This window comes from Sycon ciliatum, chromosome 4, assembly GCF_964019385.1.
Source record: "Sycon ciliatum chromosome 4, ocSycCili1.1, whole genome shotgun sequence".
In the NCBI taxonomy this organism is placed as follows: domain Eukaryota; kingdom Metazoa; phylum Porifera; class Calcarea; order Leucosolenida; family Sycettidae; genus Sycon; species Sycon ciliatum.
The window spans coordinates 35,027,449-35,050,826 of NC_088646.1; the positions used below are offsets into that span (position 1 = coordinate 35,027,449).

General features: G+C 47.7%; 3 protein-coding genes across 3 annotated transcripts in view; 2 read left to right on the forward strand and 1 right to left on the reverse strand.

The window, feature by feature from the left end:
- Positions 1-1,016, forward strand: part of LOC135815871 (long-chain-fatty-acid--CoA ligase 1-like) — a 6,540-nt gene extending 5,524 nt beyond the window's left edge. Inside the window, exon 2 of the mRNA XM_065329218.1 lies at positions 1-1,016. This exon is cut by the window's left edge and continues 1,348 nt beyond it. Within this exon, the coding sequence (XP_065185290.1) occupies positions 1-406 (406 nt within the window). The 3' untranslated portion in view covers positions 407-1,016.
- Positions 1,017-3,701: 2,685 nt separating this feature from the next.
- LOC135815872 (solute carrier family 2, facilitated glucose transporter member 12-like) lies at positions 3,702-19,475 on the reverse strand. The gene is made up of 16 exons (XM_065329219.1): positions 19,080-19,475; positions 16,330-16,433; positions 15,555-15,652; positions 14,968-15,084; positions 14,452-14,558; positions 13,971-14,054; positions 12,677-12,780; positions 12,209-12,317; positions 11,742-11,828; positions 11,294-11,380; positions 9,879-9,989; positions 8,977-9,019; positions 5,302-5,586; positions 4,748-4,870; positions 4,473-4,608; positions 3,702-4,025 (listed from the first exon to the last, which is right to left on the reverse strand). Exons 2-16 carry the CDS (start codon positions 16,431-16,433, stop codon positions 3,908-3,910), a joined length of 1,713 nt encoding a protein of 570 aa, XP_065185291.1. The 5' UTR covers positions 19,080-19,475; the 3' UTR covers positions 3,702-3,907.
- A 287-nt stretch (positions 19,476-19,762) lies between these two features.
- On the forward strand, positions 19,763-23,251 carry LOC135815873 (probable small nuclear ribonucleoprotein G). Its single transcript, XM_065329220.1, has 4 exons — positions 19,763-19,911; positions 20,042-20,064; positions 21,426-21,550; positions 22,866-23,251. The coding sequence occupies exons 1-4, from the start codon at positions 19,877-19,879 to the stop codon at positions 22,926-22,928; spliced, it is 246 nt and encodes an 81-aa protein (XP_065185292.1). The 5' UTR covers positions 19,763-19,876; the 3' UTR covers positions 22,929-23,251.
- The last annotated feature ends 127 nt before the right edge of the window (positions 23,252-23,378 follow it).

Consider the following 23,378-nt stretch of genomic DNA (forward strand, 5'->3'; position numbering starts at 1 on the left):
CGAGTACATTGCCCCGGAGAAAATCGAGATGATCTACCAACAGGTTGGCTTTGTTGGCCAGGTGTTCGTGCACGGCGACAGCCTCGAGACTGCCCTGCTGGGTTTCATTGTTCCTGATGATGCTGTTGCTGCACGTTGGGCAACCGACCACAGCGAAGAGACGGCTATGGAGGCCGTCTGTAAGAACGAGCAGTTCAAGCAGGACATCATGAAGGAGATCCATGCGCTGGGAAAAGAAAAGGGGCTGAAGGGCTTCGAGCAGGTGAAAGCGCTGCATCTGCACCCCGAGCCGTTCACCGTGGAGGACAACTTGCTGACGCCAACCATGAAGATGAAGCGTCCTCAGCTTCGCACCAGGTTTGCCACCGAAATCCAGGCCATGTATGCTGATCTGAAGGCGCAGTGATTTGACACATCAGAGCAGCAAGGGGCAAGCCTAGCCACCCTCAGACATCAGGGCAGCAGCAGGCAAGCCTAGCCATCCCCCTTTTTTAAATTTTTTCTAAGAAGAGTGCATCACGTGCCATACATAACAGCTACTACCTATGCACCTGTACACACAGCTGTCTGCTGTATCACTCTATGGTGAAAATATTCATTTATTATTCTTTTTTTTATCCCTGCCGTAGCTTTCCAAAGAATGCTCGCGTTTCTAGGCTCTCGTACCAAACTGCTTTCCGTGCAAGTTCCGTGTAGAGCTGTAGCCTACATCCTTGTACTGTAGCAGGCACACTTTGTCCACAAAATTATGTACACACTATTTGAGCTGATTAGCCCATTTTATGCTTGCTCTCTCCTTGTAGGCGAATAGGATTGTAGGTGTAAGTTGTTACCGCAGGCACTAGGTGTCATACATTGTCACTGCCTTGCTCTTTGTTCTTTCAATTGTTTTGCTCAGTAGCCCACTGGCAAGGATCTGCAGATAGAAAGTATTTTCAATTATTAAATTCTAGCATACTCTTGGCGTGGAGAAATTCATGCACTCGTTTTAGGAATGCAAATCATGCCGTACTCTATCGAAAGGCCTGTGTGTGTGTGTGCGTGTGCGTGTGTGTGTGCATGAGTGCGTGTCGTGGATGGATGCTGTCATCCAGACCAGTGCCTGCTGAGTACGGGGTGTGTTTGGTCACATGAACATTAGCCTAGCATAAAGCATCAACTTCTATACTCCCTGCTGTCAAGAGCACAACATGCACTCTTCATAATACAGTAGTGCGTGTATAGAGCTTGTACGAGTCACGCAACAACACGGCCGGGCGCCAACTCTTTCCGATTAATTTCATTGACTCGAGTATGAGTGTACTTGTGTGACAAGTGAGGTAACTGTTAGACCCACCATGATGTACACATGCATTGCAATATAACATTCCTAAAACAAACCCACAAATAACTGCAAGACTTGAACAAACGAGAAACATGATGTTTCCTAAAGAGTAGTTTCTTATCTGTGCACATACATATACGAGCATGACTGCTGCATGGAGGGGGATTGGGGGAGTACGATCATGTGACTGAGTATTATTATTCAGTATTGTTGGGTACCAAAGAACAGAGTGCCGAAGAACGAATGAACAGGCTAGAATTTCATCAAGCATAGCATACCAATGTATACATGGGGACTCAACTGTGCGTAGATCATAGACATAGTACATGAAATTCTAAAAGAACTGAAGCTGCCCCCCCCCCCCCCCCCCCCCACACACACACACAGTTCTTCGGAACCAGACCAGTACTAGTATAAGTAGCAGCTGAAGAACAAGCCATTGAAAACGCCTTGCTGAGAATAGGACACATGCTCATTTCTTTTCATTTATAAATCGCAAAACTCCACACATGTGCAACTGTTGCATGAAGGTTTTGTCAGTTTTGTGTAAAGTATAGACAAGAGTTATTACAGTAAAACCTGCCCTAACCAGACACCTTTGATGCAGCGGAATCTGTTCCGATATGTCGGGGATTCCGCCTGATCCAGAAATGCACGTTTGATCCACAGCACTTTGGTGCATGAAATTGTGTCCGGTGAATACGGGATTCCGCTGAGTGCAGGGCCACCTGGCACACTCAGGTTTACTGTATGTTAGTATAAACAAGAGTACATGGGGGTTATGTACTCTTGGTATAATCCATAACCATTATGGTCGTAGGGGCGTCATGTGTGTCATAAGGCAGCAGCATAAAAAAAATAATACCACAGTAATAATAAAAAATGTATTATCTACGCATGCATCTACGCAAGAGTCACCACCAGCCAATTAGGACATGTGTCAAAGTATTGAACGTTTTCGTTCCCTTCTTGTCAAAATACTACAGGGAATGATGGAAATAAGCTAAAAGACTACATCTTTTGTAATATTTTCTGCCTCCGTCCTACTTTCAAATTAGTAATAATAAAAATTAAAAATTAAAAGAAAACCTAACTACACTGATAAAACAAGCTGCCTAGGTTTACTGCACATATTCGTGATAGCGTGAAATGCATATTTAAAAGACTTGTGTGTGTGTTGCAGTATGAGTACAGTCATCGCCATGACGTCGGCCAATGAGCAGGGTTTAGGATGCGACTGTGTGCCGCACACAGCATGGACTGCTGGACTGCTGGCGTACTGTACATGTGCAGATTTAGTGCTACCACTGGCACTGGTACTGCTACTTTTTGTAGTACTCGACATCTTGCTGTGTGTTGCCTGCACCGTAAAATACCGTTGACCCTCCCCCTCCCCCCTCTACACCCTCACACACACACACACGCCCACACTGTGTCGCTTCCCAGCCAGCGTTTCAGCAGGCGGCGGGATTAGATCAAGGCTTCCAAGTGCCCTAGTAATGTACAACCACTACATGGAAGATAAAGCTTGCTGTTCTGGATTGCGCACATTTTCATCCACAGGCACACGTGTGCGGGCACGCATTATACAGCAGGGCATGTGTCATTCAACACCGTAGTTGATGTACACGCTTAGTTGTTCAACAAGTAGAAATTCAACAGGCGGCAGAAATTAGAGAGGGGGATCAACAGTACTCTTCTGTACATGTACAATGCTGGCCAAAGAAATCCAAGCTCATGAATAAAATGCTGGCCAAAGAAATCCAAGCTCATGAATGCCGGACGCTACGCAGCCCTAGCACTACACGCACTGGTCTGTGCACTCTACCGCAGCGCTACTGTATTCATGAGGTGTTGGATTTCTTTGGCCAGCACTGTACTTTAGCAGCACAGCGCAGTGTTGCGCTTGGGCTGGACTATTTTCAAAAAATCAAGCGGGAGTCCCGTTCTCGGGTGACACACCCATATTCATTTCAGATAGTCTAAAGGAATTAGGACCGTTACAGACACATGCCTTACAGCCCCACAGCAGTGCTCAAGTAGCTGGTTGGGAAACATAATGAGCATGACCACCGTTGCTATGGTTTTGGAATACCGAGTTTCACACGCTGATTGTGCTCCATTTGTCTACACCCGCTCACTACTGGACGCGCTTTCTGCGTCTTCTCTATTTCCTCTCTTATTACTTTGATGCTACAAGACCCTAGATAGGCATCCATTTACCTCTGGAGCATTGGCAAACAACGAAAGGAAGGAAGGGCCCAATGACAGAAATGTTCACGATGAGATACTGCGGCCATTTGCTGGCCTTGAGAGACCCCCCCCCCCCCTTGCGCCCGGTGTGGCTGCGGTGCCGTCACAAGGAGCAGGTAGAAAGTTGCTAGACACTCGACTGTATTAAAAAATCAAGCAATCGGCTATGCCTAAAAATTTTAATACAATAAATAAAACTGTAAAAACTCTAGTCAAGGGACTTCCCCGTTTGCACGTATGGTTAAAAAAAAGAAGAAGACCAGTTGCAATCAGACACATGAGCACACCTGTACACGCTAGTCTAGCCTGTGCTTGCCGTGCTGGCTGTGTTCAAGATGGGCCAATCTCATTCTGCAGACTTGAAAAGGAGCGCCGGCGGTTGCGACGGTGGCAAGGAGCAGTGCAGCTGTACCATAGGCTGCGACACCGCTGTGCCGGGTTCTTGAACCTGTGCACAGAGAAAGGAGACGTGCACAACCGTAAAAGCAACACGATAGTCACGGCTACGTCTCATCTGGTCATTTTCTTTTGAACGCCACCATCACCAGATACTACGTATACAGTGATGTGTTACAGGATAATCCTTGAGGGCAGGTCAGAGCGCTCACTGAGAGTACTGACAGGCCAGCACTGTAAAGCTATTCCCACACACAAGATCCACTCCTCGTATGCACACAGTGTGTTAGAAACGTTGCCGGCAAATCCGACCAGCACACACACACACGGTGCTGTACGTACGTACACTGTAAAGTACCAACACCAAGACAAGCACTGACACGTGCACGCATCAGGTGAGTCGTTCTGGCGAAAACAAAAAGCGAACTCAGGGCTCGAACCAAACGGAGACAGAACCCGCACACTGTTGAAAGAACGCTGTACGTGCACATGTACTTACTCCCCTGCAGACAGCGCCTGCGAGATCTCTTCTAGCGTGCGGTTCTTCGTTTCCGGAATGACGAGGAAGACAAAGATGACGGCAGTGGCGCACACAGCGGCGTAAATAGTGAACAAGCCGGTAACACCCAGTATAACTACAAGTTGAACACAAACAAACACAAGAAAACAAAAGCAAACAATTGAGAAAGATGTCTCTAAGTTGTTGCCGGGAGAAAGCACTGTCAACGTCCATGCATGCATGCCCTACTCACACATGCCGAATGACAGACTTACACTTTAGGTCTAGGAAAACTGCCGAGATGAGTATGTTGGTGGCCCAATTGAGTGATGTCGCTAGTGCTACTGCACGGCCCCGTAACTGACTAGGATAGATTTCTGTTAGAACAACCCATGTGCCTGCAATATAGACACATCGCACGCAAAAAAAGACAGTATGTGTGAAAGAGTATATGTACGAGTGAGTGAGTGAGGAGTGAGTGAGAGGGAGAGGGAGAGGGAGAGAGAGAGAGAGAGAGAGAGAGAGAGAGAGCGAGAGAGAGAGAGAGAGAGAGAGAGAGAGAGAGAGAGAGAGAGAGAGAGAGAGAGAGAGAGAGAGAGAGAGAGAGAGAGAGAGAGAGAGAGAGAGAGAGAGAGCAAGCAATGTAACAGTACAGCACACCAAACTGCCAGTAGCGACCATCACTGTGTGTAGTAATTATGGTTAAGAAGGATCAGACACGATGAGGCAGGGTGTTCATATGCCGAATGCTTGCATCCAGTGCTGTACAGAATGTTTTGTAAGAAAATACAGGGCAAGGAATGAGCCATCCAGCCTCCAGCATACTTACAGGGACCGAAACTGAGTTGATACCCACTGATGTACCCTACTAAGCCGAGTAGAGAAAACCACTTGCGACCGGCAGAGACAGACGGAGCCACGGTAGTGTTGATGGCCATGGTGCTGACCGTCATGAGAGTGTTGGCGGTGGGGCCGACGGTGGGCAAAGAGCTGGAGTTGCCGGACGGGCATGGCTCCTGCGGGTGGGGCGTGAGATCGGATGTGATGACGGTGCTCATGAGTACCATGGCAACGGTCATGATCATCACACCAATCAGCAGCAAACGGCGACGACCTGTTAACACACACGTCCACACATGCGTGCGCACACACACAATTATACTCACACACAACATTTACTATATTCACTGGTTTGAGGGAAAGACGCAAACGGGAAAAGTCTGAAGAATTTTTTATATATACATGTACACACATATACACAGACAGACACACACACACACATGTGCACACATGTGCACACACACACACACACAGTACTTGCTCATTGCCAAGAACTGGCCATGTGGGTCTTCACAGGAGAGGGGCGAAAGATTCAAAGCGCTCTTGGAAAGATGACTCGACTGGCTAATGAGCCACCCAATGGCCGGCACCCCCTCAAGACTCTGGGTGGAGTTCGAAATGATCCCACTTACAGGCTCACCACACCACACCACACCTGACACATACACGCCCACCCAGGCACAATATGTGTTCCAGTACTGTATGTAAGAGTAGCCAATCATAAACACACTGTCATTATCACTCAGTACGGTGACGTAGGCACATACAGTAAAACCTGTAACTAACGACCACCCCATGGGGCCAGAAAAAGCGGTCTTAAGTGGCAGGCAGGTGGTCCTTAGTAACAGTAACTGAGCCATGATCAGCAAAAACAGACATAATATAGGTCAAATTTAAAAAAATGTTTTTTTGCTGGAAAAAAACCATTTTGAAAAATTTGACCTATACTATAGGTCTGTTTTTGCTGATCATGGCTCAACTGTTACTGTTAGAGGTTTGCACCGCACAACCATAATGAATGCAGTGCTGCCAAATAATTTTCGCCCAAAATCGGACACCCTTCACCGCCAAGGCTGGCCACATGGTGCGAATTTTTCTCCTCGGCAAATTGTTTACAGAGAATTCAAAATATCGCCTAAAACACCATGAAAATTCGCTTCGTTGGCATGGTAACCCCGGAGTTGTCATGAATTTTGTAATGATGAGTGTGATCGCACACTGACTCTGTACAGACTGTCAGCGTACATGCCATCCAGCCTGATCCAGGCATGTTACTTTGCACTTCTACAGCCAAGCGCTAGTCTTTTTAGAAGCAAATATACAGTGATTTGTGCCTTCAGTTGCGCTGAAAAGTGAAAGTTCTGCATAGGGAAGTAATGATCTCCGACATTTTGGCTGCTTTTCGGACGTTTCCCTTTTCGGACCGGTTTTCGGAAGAGCCTTCAAAAATCGGACACTGTCCGAAAAATCGGACGGTTTGGCAGCACTGCGAATGTGAGACCGTCCGTGCCTGGCGCTAGTCTTTAGTTACAGATTTTACCGTATATGTCCAGTGCCAGTGTGTATTGGGGTAAAGCAGGAAAGTGTACTGATTTAAGTGCCGAAATTTCCATGCTTTCCATTCGACAATGCTACCAGCCCTGCTGGGAGCACCAGCCTATTAGGGAGGGGACCCATGTAGCAAGAAGGGGCCGCATGTGCGTATGTGCGTGTGTGAGTTCTTTTCAGCAGCAAATGGACGATGCGTGCCGGATCCCCCAAGACGCCAATGCTACACCTGAACAGAAATGGTCATCGCTGCGGACTGACATCAACACCGTTGCTTCCGATGTCCTGAGCCATGGGCGGCAACACCAGCGCACTTGGTGTTTGTCTAAGAAGGCTGTGTTGGAGCCCCTCATCGAATCCAAACAGAAAGCGCATAATCAATTGCTTGCACAGGATACTCCCGCAAACCGTCGCACTTTGCGCTCAGCGCAGCGTGTTGTGGCCAAGGCGGTACAACATGCAAAGGAAGATTGGATCTCTGCTATGACGGACAAGGCAGTACGGGCCCAGCGTGACGGCTCCATTCGGTGGCGAAGCATAGATCAGCTCTGTGGTGTGCACAGGGGCCGTCAGCCAGTCACAACATCTGCTGTCCGGGACGAGCAGGGTAATCTTACAACTAACCCCGCAGACTCGGCAGCACGTTGGTACCAGCATTTTGATCGTCTTCTAAACATCCAGAGCACTTATGATGCCAATGTGTTGACTAGCTTCCCGGAACTCGACATGCGACCGGAGCTTGATGAGGTGCCTACTTTTGAGGAGGTCCAGGCGGCAATCCGGAGACTTCATGTTCGGACGGCGGCTGGGGAATCTGGCATTGTTCCCGAATTGATTATCTCTGGTGGAGCTGAACTCCGTGAGAGCATTCATAACCTGATCGTGGTTGTGTCGACAACTGGGTCTGTCGTTGCGGATTGGAGGAATGCTGAGATCGTGCCCATCCCGAAGAAAGGAGACTTGCAGTCGTGCGACAACTGGCGGGGCATACGTCTTCTGGATGTCGTTGGCAAGATATTTGCACGTGTCGTACAGAACAGACTCCAGAAGGTGGCAGAGGACATACTCCCTGACTCACAGTGTGGTTTCCGGAAAGGCAGGGGCTGCTGCCATATGATCTTTGCTACCCGCCAGCTCTTGGAGAAGGCTGTGGAGCATGATACCGAGCTCTACGCTCTCTCTTTGTGGATTTACGCAAAAGCCTACGATTCCATTCCTTGCGCAGCTTTGTGGGCTGTGCTTGGCAAGCCCGGGGTACCACCAACTTTGCTTGGGCTTATTCAGTCCCTGCGCGATGGCATGACCGCTTGTATTCGGCTACCGGGCACACAGACTGAGTCTTTCAGCGTCTGCAATGGACTCCGGCAGGGCTGCACACTCGCGCCTACGCTGTTTAACCTGTACTTCTCTGCAGTAGTTGCAACGTGGCGGACAGCATCCTCAGTTCCTGGCGTTGACATCCGGTATCGTGTCGGCCGCAAGTTGGTGGGTGACAGAACAGCCAAGTCCCGACTCAGCCCAGCCTGCCTAACGGAATTGCAGTTCGCCGACGATGCAGAGTTGTACACCAAGTCGCTCCCCTCGCTTCCACCGGTCCTAGATCCGGGCTATACTGGGCGTGTCCAGATCCACTCAGCGATTGGACCACCTCACTAGCAGCGAGCTTGCCCGCAGAGCGAGGCTGCCAGCCGACATCAACGTGCTGCTTCGTGAGCACCGTCTGCGCTGGTTTGGGCACGTTGCACGTATGAGCCCGGAGCGGATGTCTCAGCAAGTTCCCTTCGGAGAGTTGCTGCCGACTCGACCACGCCATGGACCGAAGAAGCGGTGGCGGGATGTGATTGTTGATGACCTGCATTCCGCGGACATCCCTCAACAACACTGGTTGGCCATAGCACAGGATCGTCCAGCCTGGCGACGGAAGATCTCCAGTGCGTGTCCGTGAACCTGTGAGATCCCTGGTAGCCTAATCGATAGGGCACTGCCTCGGTAAGACAGGGGTACCGGGTTTGAATCCTGCCAGTGGATCCTTCTTCTGCAACATGTAGTTATGTCTCGAATACCCACACCATTATAAAATGAAGTGCACGCAGAATTCAAAATTTCAAATGCTTACCAACGGTGTCCAGGAGTCGCAGTGCAATGCCAGCAACGATGAACTGGAGATGGAAGCAACCGGAACAGAAGAGAACACAGTCTGATGGATGAGACAACACACACTGACACAGCTAGCATTGCGTACAGTGGACAATCCTGCAGAGCATTGGTGAGATGTTTTGCTGTGTCAGACATTGCACAAGTACAGTCGTGGAGGATGGTGTGTGCAGGCATCCAATGAAAGTATACGAGGCTAGATCAAGCAGATCAAGTCGTCTGGCACGGCTGCGATGTGAGGGTATGAAGGACGTTGTCGCATCTTCTGCCGTATCTGCTGGTGTGGCTGACTGCAATGCCGGCGTGCACCCACCATGCAGCAGTGCTACATACCCTATATGCCCTACATTGCAATGTGTTCACTACTACTCAGCACTCAATACTGGCATGTAGAGCACTGAGTCTATGTTGGAGAACCCTAACTTCTTTGCTTCAGAAGTTCACAACATACTTCACAATAGATCCCAGAGAAGGAAATACTCGGGCAGCATACCCTGTCGCAAGCATCGCATCTAATGGGCCATTCACACTACGCCCGGAACGTGGCGTACGTGACGTTTTCGTCCGGATAGCCATAACAACATGGAACGTGGCGGGAAAATCGTACCCCTGATACGAAAACGTAGACGACGTATCCAGACCCCTGTACCGAGTTTCGTTCTGTCGTTCCCAGCAGTTTATGTCCAAAAGAAGCTGTACACACAGCTGTACGAGCAGCGTGTGCTGGCCTGTGTGAATGCACCTGCATGAAAACGACGTCTGCCAGTACGTCGTATTCCAAAACGTGACGCGTATTGTAACGTAGTATGAATAGCCTATAATGCCATGCCCCTCCACCCAGTCAACATCTCTCATCAAGCTTACCTTGACACCACCAAGAATAACGGAAGCGAGTGTTGCTTGGCCGTGCGATGTGAAGCCCAGGGCTTGAAAGATCAGCGGGGCGTAATAGAGAATGGTCGGCTGGCCCGTCATCTACAGCAGGTTGAAAGAGACCCAACAGCAAGGAAAGCAACAGAACAATGAAAACAACCTCAGAGGGCGGGTTACAGTGTTCTGTAGAGACTGAGTACACGCAGTCTAACACAAAATAGTTAGCTGTCTGCATACTAGTAGTCGGTCAGTTTTTGTGCAATGTTATCGCATGAGCTGATTGTCAAGTTACTGGTGGTGTTAGTGGACATTATAGCGTAACTTGTAGTTCCTTGGTCCTATTCTTTACCATAAATTAATCATTGGCTCTCCATCCGAGTCTGTCTGCATAGTGCAGACTGAGTACAACAGGGATGAATTTATCCGGTATCGCATCGCAGTTTGCTATGCAAAATCGATCTACTGCTACTCAAAAATCACCGTGACTAGCAGAAAACTGCGATACATACAGGCTATCCATGCCTGTATTGTGCCGTCAAGCAACATGCATATAATGCCGTGTAGGTGGTACATTACTATTCTCAATCTGCGTGCACATGTGTGATGCAAGTTACTAACCACACTTGGGGTGGAAGCTAGCGGGACATGTACACAAACATCTTTTTTGTGCTAATCAAAAATCAAAGTTTGCTACGCAATTGAGATTTTGTATAGCAAAAACTGCTATGCAAAAAAATAACAGCAAATTCATCCCTGTACAATATAACCACAAAGTGCCTACTGGACTGTCTTCCACACCGAAAGGCAAAGTGGTTGGTTTACGCATGATTTAGCACAGCATGCATGGCACAGTGGTGTCACTGGGAAAGCTCGTCGCCTTATCACCAACGGTTGATCAGTATTATACATGTACCAGGCGCGTGCCCCGTATGGGTTTCTGGGTGCCCGGAACCCCCCCCCCCCTTTCGCTTAAAATGCAGGATTTTGCTTCATTTTTTGAAAATTTTCCCGGGGGATGTCCCCCGGATCCCCCCCCCCCCCCCCCCCATTGAAGGGCACCGGTGCACGCGCCTGTGTACTACTAAGCAAACTGGAGTAAGAAATATCCCATTGATAGCAAGCAAGGAATGACACAAGGCAAATACAACTAGAATACAACAGCCAAAATACTGTATAACGCATACCCCTTCTTCCCGACCCAAATCCAGACCATTTAATTAATTAAGGTGCATTTCAAACTTCACAGTTCACATCTAGAATACAGTTACCACTCAGGATTTCCGAGCCTCAAATAGCATGCCCAAAATGTACGCTCTAGTCCAGCTGCAATCACCATAAAAATGGCCGAGTTTTAACGCCACCACCCTCTATGGATCAAGGCACAGATGCATCACCATACGGCATACCTGCTGGAGAAACACCAGGCCGCCACCGATAAGAAGCCGCCTGCCAGCCGAGCCGGCACAGGTCAGCAGATCACGCAGTCGAACAATCTGACAGGCGCACAAAAAACAACAAAATAACAAAAGCAAGACAGTCCAGTCACGACCCGCGGCCTTCGCACAAGCCAAACAATCATGTGGATGCAGACCAAAACTGCCGGAGACACAATGATATCACTTGCAATTAATGCTGGCTGCAAGGACTCTTAAAGGAATTAGCATGGCACACACGTTTAGAGTACATAAGAACAGCATCACAGCATGCTATACATAATAAATAATATGAGTGAATCAGAAACTAAGTGTCGAAGTCCGTGCCAGATCCATAAGTTGGCTAGCAGATGATGTTGCCTAAGAGCACATATATCAGTACCAGTACTGGTGCCGTGAATAGTTTAAGACCGTAACCCACCTGCTCATCGGCTATTGAGCGCACTATGTATGCAATCTCAGGCTCAACGTTGTCTATGCCTCTGAGCTGACGGAGGCATTTCCGTGCCTGTATGCAGCAAGAAGATAGAGGGATTGATAGGTAGAGAGAGAGAGAGAGAGAGAGAGAGAGAGAGAGAGAGAGAGAGAGAGAGAGAGAGAGAGAGAGAGAGAGAGAGAGAGAGAGAAAGAGAGAGAGTGAGAGAGAGAGAGAGAGAGAGAGTGAGAAAGAGACGGTAGCAGCAGAATGAAAATGCGTTCATGCAAACAAGGAAAAAACGAGAGTGAATGGAAAGCTTCAGTTAACAAACACCGGTTAGAACTCTACAGCACCACAGTAAAAAAAAACAAAGATTAAGGTGACGATGAGGACATACACCCTCACTTCAAAGGCCACACAAGCTACGAAGTACAAACATTTCCAATACCACATCTCAGTGTCTGCTTTACCTCATCTTCTTGACCGTTGATAATCAAGTACCTAGGACTTGCGGGCAACACCAGGCGACCAAGGCCTTGCAGCACTGCCGGCAGAGCTGAGATGGCAAACATGAAGCGCCTGTTGGCGAAAAATTTCAACAAAGACACAAACTGGGATGAGACTCAACACTCCACTGCAAGCCCGCTTTCAAAAATGAAGTACTATCGGCACCAAAAAAATCCGACCAATGCTGCACATGGTAGTTGTCGACTATCATGTGCAGCATTGGTCGGATGTTTTTGGCGATAATAGTAGATACGTTGAGTATGGATGACACACACGCACGCACGCACGCACGCACACCCACACCCCCCCCCCCCCCCCCACACACACACAGGTACATGTACTATAAACTTACTTCAGATCAACAAGGACAGAAGACACAACAACACTTTCTCAAACTCATATAGCTCTCCTCCTTGCCTACTAGTACTAACCAGCCATTCTTGACATTTACGAATGCATAGCCAATGCCGTAGGCAAGCAAGAAGCCCAGCACTATTCCCATCTCATTCAACGTGACTAGGCGACCACGCTTGTCCTGCATAGCACACAGCAGATGAGACACACACAGACATGTCTAGCCCAGGAAGTAGCTTGATGATTGCCTTGAGCAAGAAACTCGGAGTTGGGACAAACCCTAAAAACCTCATTGTGCCTTTTGCGTGTCCAGTGCTATGTATTCAAGGTGAGAAGCACATTCTGAATGCGGGCTATACACAGTACAGACATAAGACACATCATACATGGACAGCCCTGCGCTCACTAAGTCTGGCCTCAAGAAAACGTACGAAGGACGGCAATGTAAGCCAATGCACTGCTCTGCTGCACAGGACAATATCGGCAGGGCTTATAGAGGGTGCCATGTCAGCCACTACATGATTGTTGTAAACACAGCGCTGCTCAATGAAATCCGATCATGTGAATCCACTTTGCGCCCTGCCCTATTCACATCCCAGTGCCCGCAGGTCTAGGGCTGCACAGTGCCCGGCGAGGCATTGACTCGCTTGCTCGAATTTCATAGAGTGTCACTGCACTTCTTCCCAAAAACTACTCAACTCCACAGAATGGAGCCACACAGTGAACCGCCATGAACAGGTGACATGCTAATGTCGAACTCCTACGTAACGTCACACATGCACACAGTGAGACACAGGTTGGGCACCCTGTAAGAAGACCTTAGGGTTTGTTGTAGGGGTGAAACGAGTATCTATTTTGACCAATCGATCACTCGTTCATAATATTCGATCGAGTATCTGATTATTTCGAGTATTTTATCAAAATTCAAAAGGGCTAGATTTGTGAGTTCTCCACAAATTCGGGAAGAAATTATCTGTGAACATAAAACAAAAGTCGCCAACGTCTTGTACAGAGTGTAAAGTAACGATTTTCATCAGTACTTTCATATCTCAGAACGTTAACTGACGTTACTTGCCATGGTGATTGCATCGTCCAAGTCATAAAATACTGACTCAAAGGCATGCATTACACATGTATACCAGTGGACGAGCGGTACAACAAAAGTTTTTGAAAAATAGAATGCCAATACTAAAAAAAAACAAAAAAAAACAACAACAATCGAGTGCAAAATTTCGAATACTCGCTCGTTTGAAATTTTCGAACGAATACTCGAATATTCGAATATTCGAACTAATCGTTTCACCCCTAGTTTGTTGGGAATGCCCAAGTAAAATAATAAAATAAAATACAAAAAATACAAGGTGGGCTTACGGAAGGAGCAATCTCTGCTATGTACACTGTCTCACTGATAGCAGCCAGAGATATGGCAAAGCCCAGGATCAGACGTCCAACAATCTGAACCGGAGAGAGGGCAAAGAGAGTGCAGAAAAGTCAGCATGAGAGACATGAATGGACCAGAGGCAGAGCAGGATTACCCTCCTCGGACTAGAGGCAGAGCCGGATTGCCCTCCCCGGAGCAGAGCAGGATTGCCCTCCCCCGGACCAGAGGCAGAGCAGGATTGTCCTCCCCGGACCAGAGGCAGAGCAGGATTACCCTCCCCGGACCAGAGGAGTATCGCCCTCCCCGGACCAGAGGCAGAGCAGGATTGCCCTCCCCTGACCAGAGGTCAACACAACCACATGTACACACGTACACTACAGGATGTCAGCCATGCCCATATGAAGAGCACGAGTACTTGAAGTAGAAGCAGCATGGGCAAGCAATAGTACAAGCCCAACACGCAGCACTCACAAGAACGGCTAGTGACGGTGCAGCCGCCGCCACACCAGCCCCGCAAATGAATATAAGTGAATTGACCAGGATTACTCTACGTCGACCGCACGCATCAATCAGGAAACCTATAGCAAAAGGAGAAGAGAAGAGAGAAAGAGAGTGGAATTAGACCGAGAGCAGAGCAGCCGGCCACAACGGCTTATAGTGAGGTACAGGCTACCGCAACTACAGGTAGGAACATTCCCTGCACATTAATATCAAATACAACCTGCTTAAATGTAGCGGTTTATTTCTTTGTCCATCACCACTTTCTCTAGAATTTGTTCGTGGCATCTCAATAAAACCTTGAAAAATGTCGCTTCAGCTGGTTCTGTTTATTGCAATTCTTAAATGCTCAAATGCATTTTATAGCCATCGAAACTAGCCTACTCATCCCCCCCCCCCACACACACACACTCCCACAGCCCGTCTCTCAGCTGAGCCCATCCGTTAATTCATCTACTGGACTACACAAAGCTATGTACAAACGCTTACCGCCAGTGAGCGATGCGACCAGCGCACCGACCAGCATCGACGTGACCACCCACTCCTTCGCTAGGTCAGTCAGCATGAACTCGCAGCGTAATTGAATAAGCGCTGACGCGATCACACCTGATGGCAAGGCAAAAGGAAAAGTGGACATTAGCTCGTGTATTCTGACTTCAAATCAAATTAATCAATGCCCAGTGCATGCAGTACTACAAGAACAAGTACACATCCCAAGCAATATCATAAAGAAATTGATTAAAAATACCAAGGCATGCCACCCCCGCTGGGCGCTATGCAGCGCTAGACCTGTGAACACTGGGATGATTTTGAAATGGTCCAGGGCGCAAGCTCGATCGAATTTCATTGAGCAGCACCGTAGCACACCCACACACACACACCCACACACCCACACACACCCACACACACCCACACACACACACACACACCCACAACCACACACCCACACACACACCCACACACCCACACACACACCCACACACCCACACACATGAGCTGAGCAGTGCAAGGAGGTACATGCAAATCGCACCAGCACAGTGACACTCAGCATGGTTCAGCTACAAGCCCGCGCTCACCTAGATCATAACCGAAAAGAATGCCGCCCAGGGATGCGGTGCACGCCGCCAACACCAAATAGCGTGTGTACGGTGTTTCCTCCGGCTGTCCATCATCGCTGTGGGACAACAACATAGACGGTTTAAAAGTCATGAACCGCTACATGTAGTAGAGCCGTGCGCCGAAGAACACGGAGCCCAAGAACGTTCAGCCTGATATTCTAGGAACGCCACAGCCTAAAGTTAACGGCAGTGTTGGTTTTCCGGCAGAATTCGGGACGCACATGATCTAGTACGAATTGTTTCTAAAACCGTGCTATAAGAATGCAGCCAGATTGCTGAAAAATAAGAATAACCGTGTCATCATTAGCAATCTACTTGCAGTGCATATCAAAAGCACTGACCTCTAGACGTTTCACAAATAGATCAAATTTTGGTTTCAGCTTTCGAGAACTTTCTTCGGGATATTGTTCCGGCAGTTCCCCAAATTATTCTCGTATATAGATTTCTAAGTGATTGGATAAATGCCCAGTTTCGGAAATTTTATACACGAAGTGATCACATATTGTATGTGATATAGAGCTATAGAACAGAACAACAAGGACTATAGACTATAGACTATAGACTATAGACTATAGAACTATATTGTATAGATGCTGGCCTAACGTTTCCTTGTAGTACTTGAAACCAGAGGTCTATACTTTCGAAACGCACTATAGCTACAACCTCAGTCATATAAACAGTCATAAAGATATAAACAGTCATAAAGATATAAACAGTCATAAAGACTACTTACCTGAAAGACGTCTGTTCTTCTTTTACTTCTGCGTTTCTTTCCACCTCTGACAACTCACTTGCAGAGCTGCCATTATCACGAAGGCCCATGTACGACATCTCCATCTTATCATGTACGCATGTGCATACATACGCATGCACATATGCAAACACACACACACCAACATACACACACACACACACACACACACACACACACACACACACACACACACACACACACACACACATACACACACACACACACACACACACACACACACACACACACACACACACACACACAAGGAGACAGTGTTATGACATGCACTGGATGCGACAAGACAAGCCCATACAAGAATACACACACAGTGCATGTCCACCATAGATCTGTATAAATTGTTTTCGGCTATCGCTAAAAGCCTGGTTCGAATCCTGGTGGTGACAGCAATTTTTTTCTTCAGACTTTTCCCATTTGTGTCTTTCCCTCAAACCAGTGAATAGAATTTAATGTTGACATTTGGGCATGGGAATTACCGTAAAATCCCGCCAGAGCGCCCCGTCTCTCCCATCCGCCCCTCCCTGACTTCTTGTCAGGGAAGTGATTGATTGTAACCACGTATGACGCTGTGCTACCGTACTGTACTGCAGACGTGTGCTTGACCCCGTTGGAAATGTACGCAACAGTGCCCACCCGCTTGACCAAGGATCGCACAAACCCTGAGTTTTGTCGGGTCTGTACGACTCCTGGCTCTTGACCTTTGGTCGGTGTACGAGATGCACCAACAGTTTTCGTAGGGTGAGTACTTTTCCATGTAGTGCTGAATGCGGCAAGTAGGACTCGCCCATCCGCCCCTCCCCAACGAAGCGTCGAGGAGGTGGGGGCGCTCTGGCGGGATGTTACGGTACAGGCAGCAAATACAGGCATCTTTTGATTTCATACTGTATACTGAAGTGCTGTCAAAATCTCCAGAGAAGTCACACTATTGCCTCATTGTAAAGCCAAAAGTTTTCTCTAAACTACCGTATTTGCCGGAGTATAGTGCGAACTTTTTTTAAAATGTACTATTATTTGTTGTGTGTTATATTTTCAGACCCCAAATCGCAGGTGTGCACCAGAGAGTCGTACCCAAATGGGTACCAGGGAGGCGTACCCAAGCGGGTACGACTCCCTGGTGCGCACTATGCTCCGAATACGAAATTGCAAGTACTTCGAGAAGTAGTGCAATGCATCAAGCTGTTGCAACGTTTGCCACCGCTGGCCGGGCGCATTCCATGCGTGTGTGTTACTAGTCTCCACTGCTGGTTACACTGCTAAGGCCATCATTTTTTATATCTATGTTTCGCGTCAGTTCGACTTCCAAAATCACATGCGAGAGGTGGAAAAAATAAAAAGTTGCAAAATAATAAAAAAGGCTCATCATAGGTGTATGCACTGTACATAGCACAATAGCTCGTGCATGATGTACATTCGAAAGAAAAATCGTACACCGAAACACAGCATCTGGGTTATCAGCATGAGTAAATATTCACTTTGGACAGAGGAGGCAACCGTTGGTGCCTATGCTTCGCTGGAATATTGTACTCAGACTTCAGCAGCGGTGCAAAGAGCTCCGGAACGACGCATCCTCTCAGCTTAGGCGATCAATGCGGTCTGGTGTAAGCTCATAGAATATTCCTCCCAGATGCCGAACGAACGATTTACCAATGCTGGCCTAGAGGCCATTTCTGAATCCCAGCTTCGCCGTATGCAACCTGTCGTACATGTCCACACTGATGACTCGCACGATCGTACACTTACTGTGCATGTTCGATTTTTTATTTTTTTCCGAAAAAAATCAAAACGTATGCGTGCGGACGACGCGAAACATAGCTATAAAAAATGATGGCCTAATGCATGATGGGTATGAGACACCATCGGTAGCACGTGCATTATACAAATGCACACATCAACCATATGATTTGGGGCGCGTTTGGTTGGTACGACCTAGAACAGGATTCACCAGAACAGCGCGTTTGGTTGGGACTGCACCTGTTCTGGGTCGGCCAGAACATGTTCTGCTTGCTCCGGCCTCGAGGCCGGAGCAGACCGAGCAGTTTCACTTTTTCACAGTGAAACCTGGCGGGAACATCGATTTTGGTCCCAAATGATCACGTGCATACGCTTTTGGGTTGGACTCGTCGTACCGTACACAGTGACCATGGTGCCCATACACATATATTGAAGAATGCACCAAGTTTGGCATATTTTTCACAAAAATGTGCTCTGTTTCTGGAGTACCATTTGGTTGGCATGAGGCTGCTCCATGTGCACCAGCTGTTCGATCCTGTTCTAGATCATACCAACCAAACGCACCCAAAGTCTGACAATGGTCGGTGGTCGCACTACAGTACTGTCTGTATGATACAATAATGCTCTCAAATATGGGCTGCGCATTATACTCCGGATATACCTTGAACTGCCACACACAATAACGTTTGCCGAAAAAGGGGGTGCGTGTTATATTCACGTGCATGTTATACTCCAGCAAATACGATACGTAAAACACAGCACAGAAGTGCAGCTTACCCCCCCCCCCCCCCCCCCCCCCCCCGCCTTTGGTGAGTATGTATTTGAATTACTTTCTTTAAAGTATTCTTGTGTAACCTACACAGTCTACACTGAACGTTGCATTAATTTAAACTTGAACACACAAATTATTATGAACTGGGGATTTCATGTAGGCTTCTGTAAGATGGTGGAGAATACACAAGAGACTGCTCTCTACTCACATGATGATGGGACGAAAGCTATGAGAAGATGAGGTGATGGTGGTATGCACGCCACGCCTGTCGAGTCAATGACCAGCGCAGTACCTATGGTACTTGAGGTGTAGTTGTTCCGATTATACAAATGCTTTGCCAGCTGTAGAGCTGTCTTACGTGATATCAACAATTATTTGAGTACAATGACTGTCTCAAAGCCATCAACTAAGAATTGTACGAAGGAATTCCGGACAGCCTCGATAGGAGTGGGTCAGAGCATTTCCAAAGATGAGAGGCCTCGCGCGAGCATTTTCACAACACGTTCACTACGGCTAGCTTTGTGTTGTTTACTTGAAGTCTTTGTCCCAGTGCAGTGCAGTACCACCGGAATGACACTACATTGTATTGATTCTATTTTTGAGAGGAAAAGCCATTGGCATTTTGAACGACGTATGAATGCACCCGGCCGAGTCCCGAGTCGAGTCCAGGCCCGGATCCCGACATGCGGAGCACGTGGCACGTGGCTAGCTGTACAGTTATGTCACATGTTTTTTTTGGATTGGGTTGACATGCAGGCGGCGCGCGCCGAAGCGATGAGCTCGCTACGTACGTAATAACCCGCGCCGGCCTACCGTGCGCAGCTAGGACTCCGCGGGACCGCCGGATCGGACCGGGTCTGGGCACGATTTCACAAAATCGCCGTGGCGACGATCGATCGTTCGAGATTTTTTTGCTTTGATGTTTGTCTGCTTTCGTTGCAAACTTTCTTGTGAATATTCCTGATTGTTTTTGAATTTCATTTGGAGAAGAGAAGCCTAATCAAGATGAGTGGAAAGGCCCATCCCCCGGAGCTAAAAAAGTAAGACCTTGTGGGATCAGATTTGTTCTTACATAATATCTATATCCATGCACTCTAAATAGCGTACAAACTAAATGCCAGAATGATGAGATTTGATGGGTTTCTGTTACTTATTTATTGTTGTATTCAGGTACATGGACAAGCGCATCTCATGTAAGTGTATGGCACCTGTATGCTGTTACGCGAATCTCTTTAGGCATCAGGCCTTTTTTTTGCTGAGGAGAACCATTAGATTTGTGACAACTTGATTATACCATAATTATATACTTCGGTAAAGAATCTACTGAAGATTAAGTATTTGGGTAATAACGTACAGTCCTGCTCAATGAAATCCAGTCGCGTCACTCAAGTTTGCGCCTTGCACCGATTCGCAGCCCAGCTTTTGCAGGACAAGGGCTGCGCAACGCCCGGCGCGTACTTGAGTGACGCGACTGGATTTCATTGAGTAGCACTTAGGTTAAATCTTTAGTTTAGGGTACCGAATTGTTTTGTTTCTGTAGACTCAAAGATGTTCATTACATACATGCTACTGAGGAGGAATCTAGTACACACCGCACCTTCCAGCGATGCCCATCACCGCTCTCCTCTATCTACCTCTGGTCACTGGGTACCTGGGCAACCAGAGGTGGCATGGAGCGCCGCATGTCCAACACAGACCTTAGCTGTAGCTGCTTAGTACTTCTATTGCTCGAGCTGTGACCAAGCAAAGGCGAAAATCTACCTGTGTCAACACAGTCCCAACCTCGGCCACACGTGTGCGTCATTCAAGATCTCTTATGTGGGAATTATGAGTAAGAGCAGGTGCACCAAGACGACAATCGAAAAAAACAAAAAACAAAACAATAGAACGCTAAGAAAAATAATAATGGGAAGAACGTGATAACTTTGGAACACGAGATGGTGAATTATTTTGCACTGGCACTAGTTCTGTTGCAATGTTTTTTTTCAAGCAGCCTCTCCACAGCCCTTAGTGTGGACGTATTTGTGTAGCTCTGTCTCTGCTTTCCCATGCTGGCAGAGAGTAAAACTAATGGGAACATGCCTGCTCTGCCAGCAGGTTTGGAAGTGGAGACCATCACCCGTTCTCTTCCGCAACTCGTCTACAATGCAAAGTACACGCTACACATTAGCAACGGCCTCTCTGGACTTGGGCCTTGCTTTCTTGTGCAAACGGAGCACGTCTGCACACACACACTACACGGTACACGTGCTACACGGTATAACCCGGCAGTAGGTGTACTGCTTATCGCACGTCACACCACATGTGCATACCGCCTGTCAATAACACGTCGCACTGCATACGCCGAATCCCGAGTATACATATAAGCACATGTTAATGTATGTGCAGGATGATGGCATATTAGAGAAAGTGTGGTGGGACATGCACACATCCTGGTCCTTGCTCTTCAGCCAATGCACTTGCCCAGCACCAAAGTCGGGGCGAGCTGACTGTATTGTAAAGACATCCTTATCCTGATATATACTTCCTTCCACTTTGTTGTTCTCTATGCCAGTGCGACTGAATGGCCAGAGAGCCGTGTCTGGTGTACTCCGCGGGTTTGACCCCTTCATGAATCTCGTAATCGATGACGCATTTGATGAAGTCTCACCGAAGGAGCGCCACAGCATCGGAATGGTGGTGAGTTTGACTTGTAGAAGTACCTGCAGTATGCCACGACGACCTGGTTTGTTCTTTGCCAGCTACTCTTACTGTTGAGTTTCTGAAATGCAATGTGTCCCAGCACTCGCACTTGGGACATGGGCGGGGGGGGGGTGAGCCAAAAATTATCCTTCTAAAATGCGCTTTGCTGTATCATGCAACCAGTATTGTAGGGAACCAGTCTGTTTGCATCCACTGCCCAACTGCTCTTACAGATCTAGGTTTAGACTTGATTTGACAAAGGAGCAATCACATGCCTATGGTAGGAGGCTGTCCATACCTTTGTTTTAAGGCACAGTGGGAGCACCGGCCAGTGGGAGGAGAGTGGGTTTTAGCCGGCCTCTCACCCATCATCCATACTTGTAGAGAGAGTAAAGTATAACACAGCCTTTTCCCTAGCACCTCTCCTGAGCAAGGTATGCACTATTGTGGCTTTGATGACATAGTGCCCTGATGAAATGACTGGCCAGGATATAGATTCGCTGCACATGGCCTTTCCCCACGTGCCCCGAAAGCATTGACTTGATAGGATACTGGTGTTGGTGTTGATGTTAGTTCCTGGTTGTAACTGGGAGCCTGCTTACCTATGAGGCACTCGTTATCCACGGGATGCACAAGCTTAAAAGGAGCAGCACTTGTGTGTGTGTGTGTGTGTGTGTGTGTGAAAAAAATGAAAAATAGGGATTCACTGGCCAGAAAAAGTCACTTCAAACAGCTGTGTGGTGGATACCAGGCTAAAAATAGTGGCGGTCAATTCATCAGCCTTGCAAGCTGTTGAATGGTGTAATCCCAGCACAAGTTGCTATGTCTAACATAGCTGTTCGCTATCATCGCTTCCGCGATGGGCATGTCTGAGGTCTGATGTGTGTGTGTGTGTGTGTGTGTGTGTGTGTGTGTGTGTGTGTGTGTGTGTGTGTGTGTGTGTGTGTGTGTGTGTGTGTGTGTGTGTGTGTGTGTGTGTGTGTGTGTGTGACCAAAAAGTAGGGATTCACTGGCCAGAAAAAGCCACTTCATAGCTGTGTGGTGTAGACCAGGCTGAATAGTGGCAGCCAATTCTTCAGCCTTGCAAGCTGTTGAGTGGCGCAATCCCAGCACAAGTTGCTATGGCTTCTGCTGTAGCATTGCTATCATCGCCTCCGGCGATGGGCGTCCAATGGTGTGTGTGTGTGTGTGTGTGTGTGCCTGTGTGGGCTTTCCCTAGCTACTTGTGGCAAGTACCGTTCTCAATAAACCTTTTCCCTGGTTTATGTTGGGCATGGCATTAACTGTCTGTTGGTTTTTTTCCTTTGTGTAGGTGGTCAGAGGGAACAGCATTGTGATGCTGGAGGCTCTGGAGAGAATCAACAACGCATCATAGAATGGTGCTGCTGCTCCTGCTGTACATACTCTGCTATTGTCCTGTCTTGCCTCAGTGCTGTTTCCACCACCATCTCCCTGACCGTGTGTCCATAGGATTCTTTGGCAAGTATGCTGTCTTCTGGCATGCTATTCTACACTTTTGTTCGTCCATTCAAACTGTTTGCTAACACTGACTCCGCCATACAAAAAATGAAAGTCTGCTTGCTTCATGAAACATATTTTTTTATCGCCGTTGTGTTTGTTGTCATTGATTTTCATTTTGTGTATATAGTTGAAGTACATCCTCTGACGTATGAACGCTGAATGATAAGATTAATGTAAGTCCGTGTGTTGACTCCACGCAGTGCTCTGGCCAGGCAGCGGGTGTATGTGGAAGCTCAGATGGACTTGATTCAGTCTATCCTTGTGGCTCACTCGCATGTTGACGTTGCTTCCTCATTCCTTTGAG

Bases quoted from the DNA above. Each gene is read 5' to 3' on its own strand.
- LOC135815872 (XM_065329219.1), bottom strand. From the start codon at position 16,433: ATGGAGATGTCGTACATGGGCCTTCGTGATAATGGCAGCTCTGCAAGT. The intron at 15,653-16,329 runs GTAAGTAGTCTT...GTTGTCCCACAG, and splicing joins GAAGAACAGACGTCTTTCAG to CGATGATGGACAGCCGGAGG. The intron at 5,587-8,976 runs GTAAGCATTTGA...GTGTGTTAACAG, and splicing joins GCGACTCCTGGACACCGTTG to GTCGTCGCCGTTTGCTGCTG.
- LOC135815873 (XM_065329220.1), top strand. From the start codon at position 19,877: ATGAGTGGAAAGGCCCATCCCCCGGAGCTAAAAAA. The intron at 20,065-21,425 runs GTAAGTGTATGG...TCTCTATGCCAG, and splicing joins CATGGACAAGCGCATCTCAT to TGCGACTGAATGGCCAGAGA. The intron at 21,551-22,865 runs GTGAGTTTGACT...TCCTTTGTGTAG, and splicing joins GCCACAGCATCGGAATGGTG to GTGGTCAGAGGGAACAGCAT.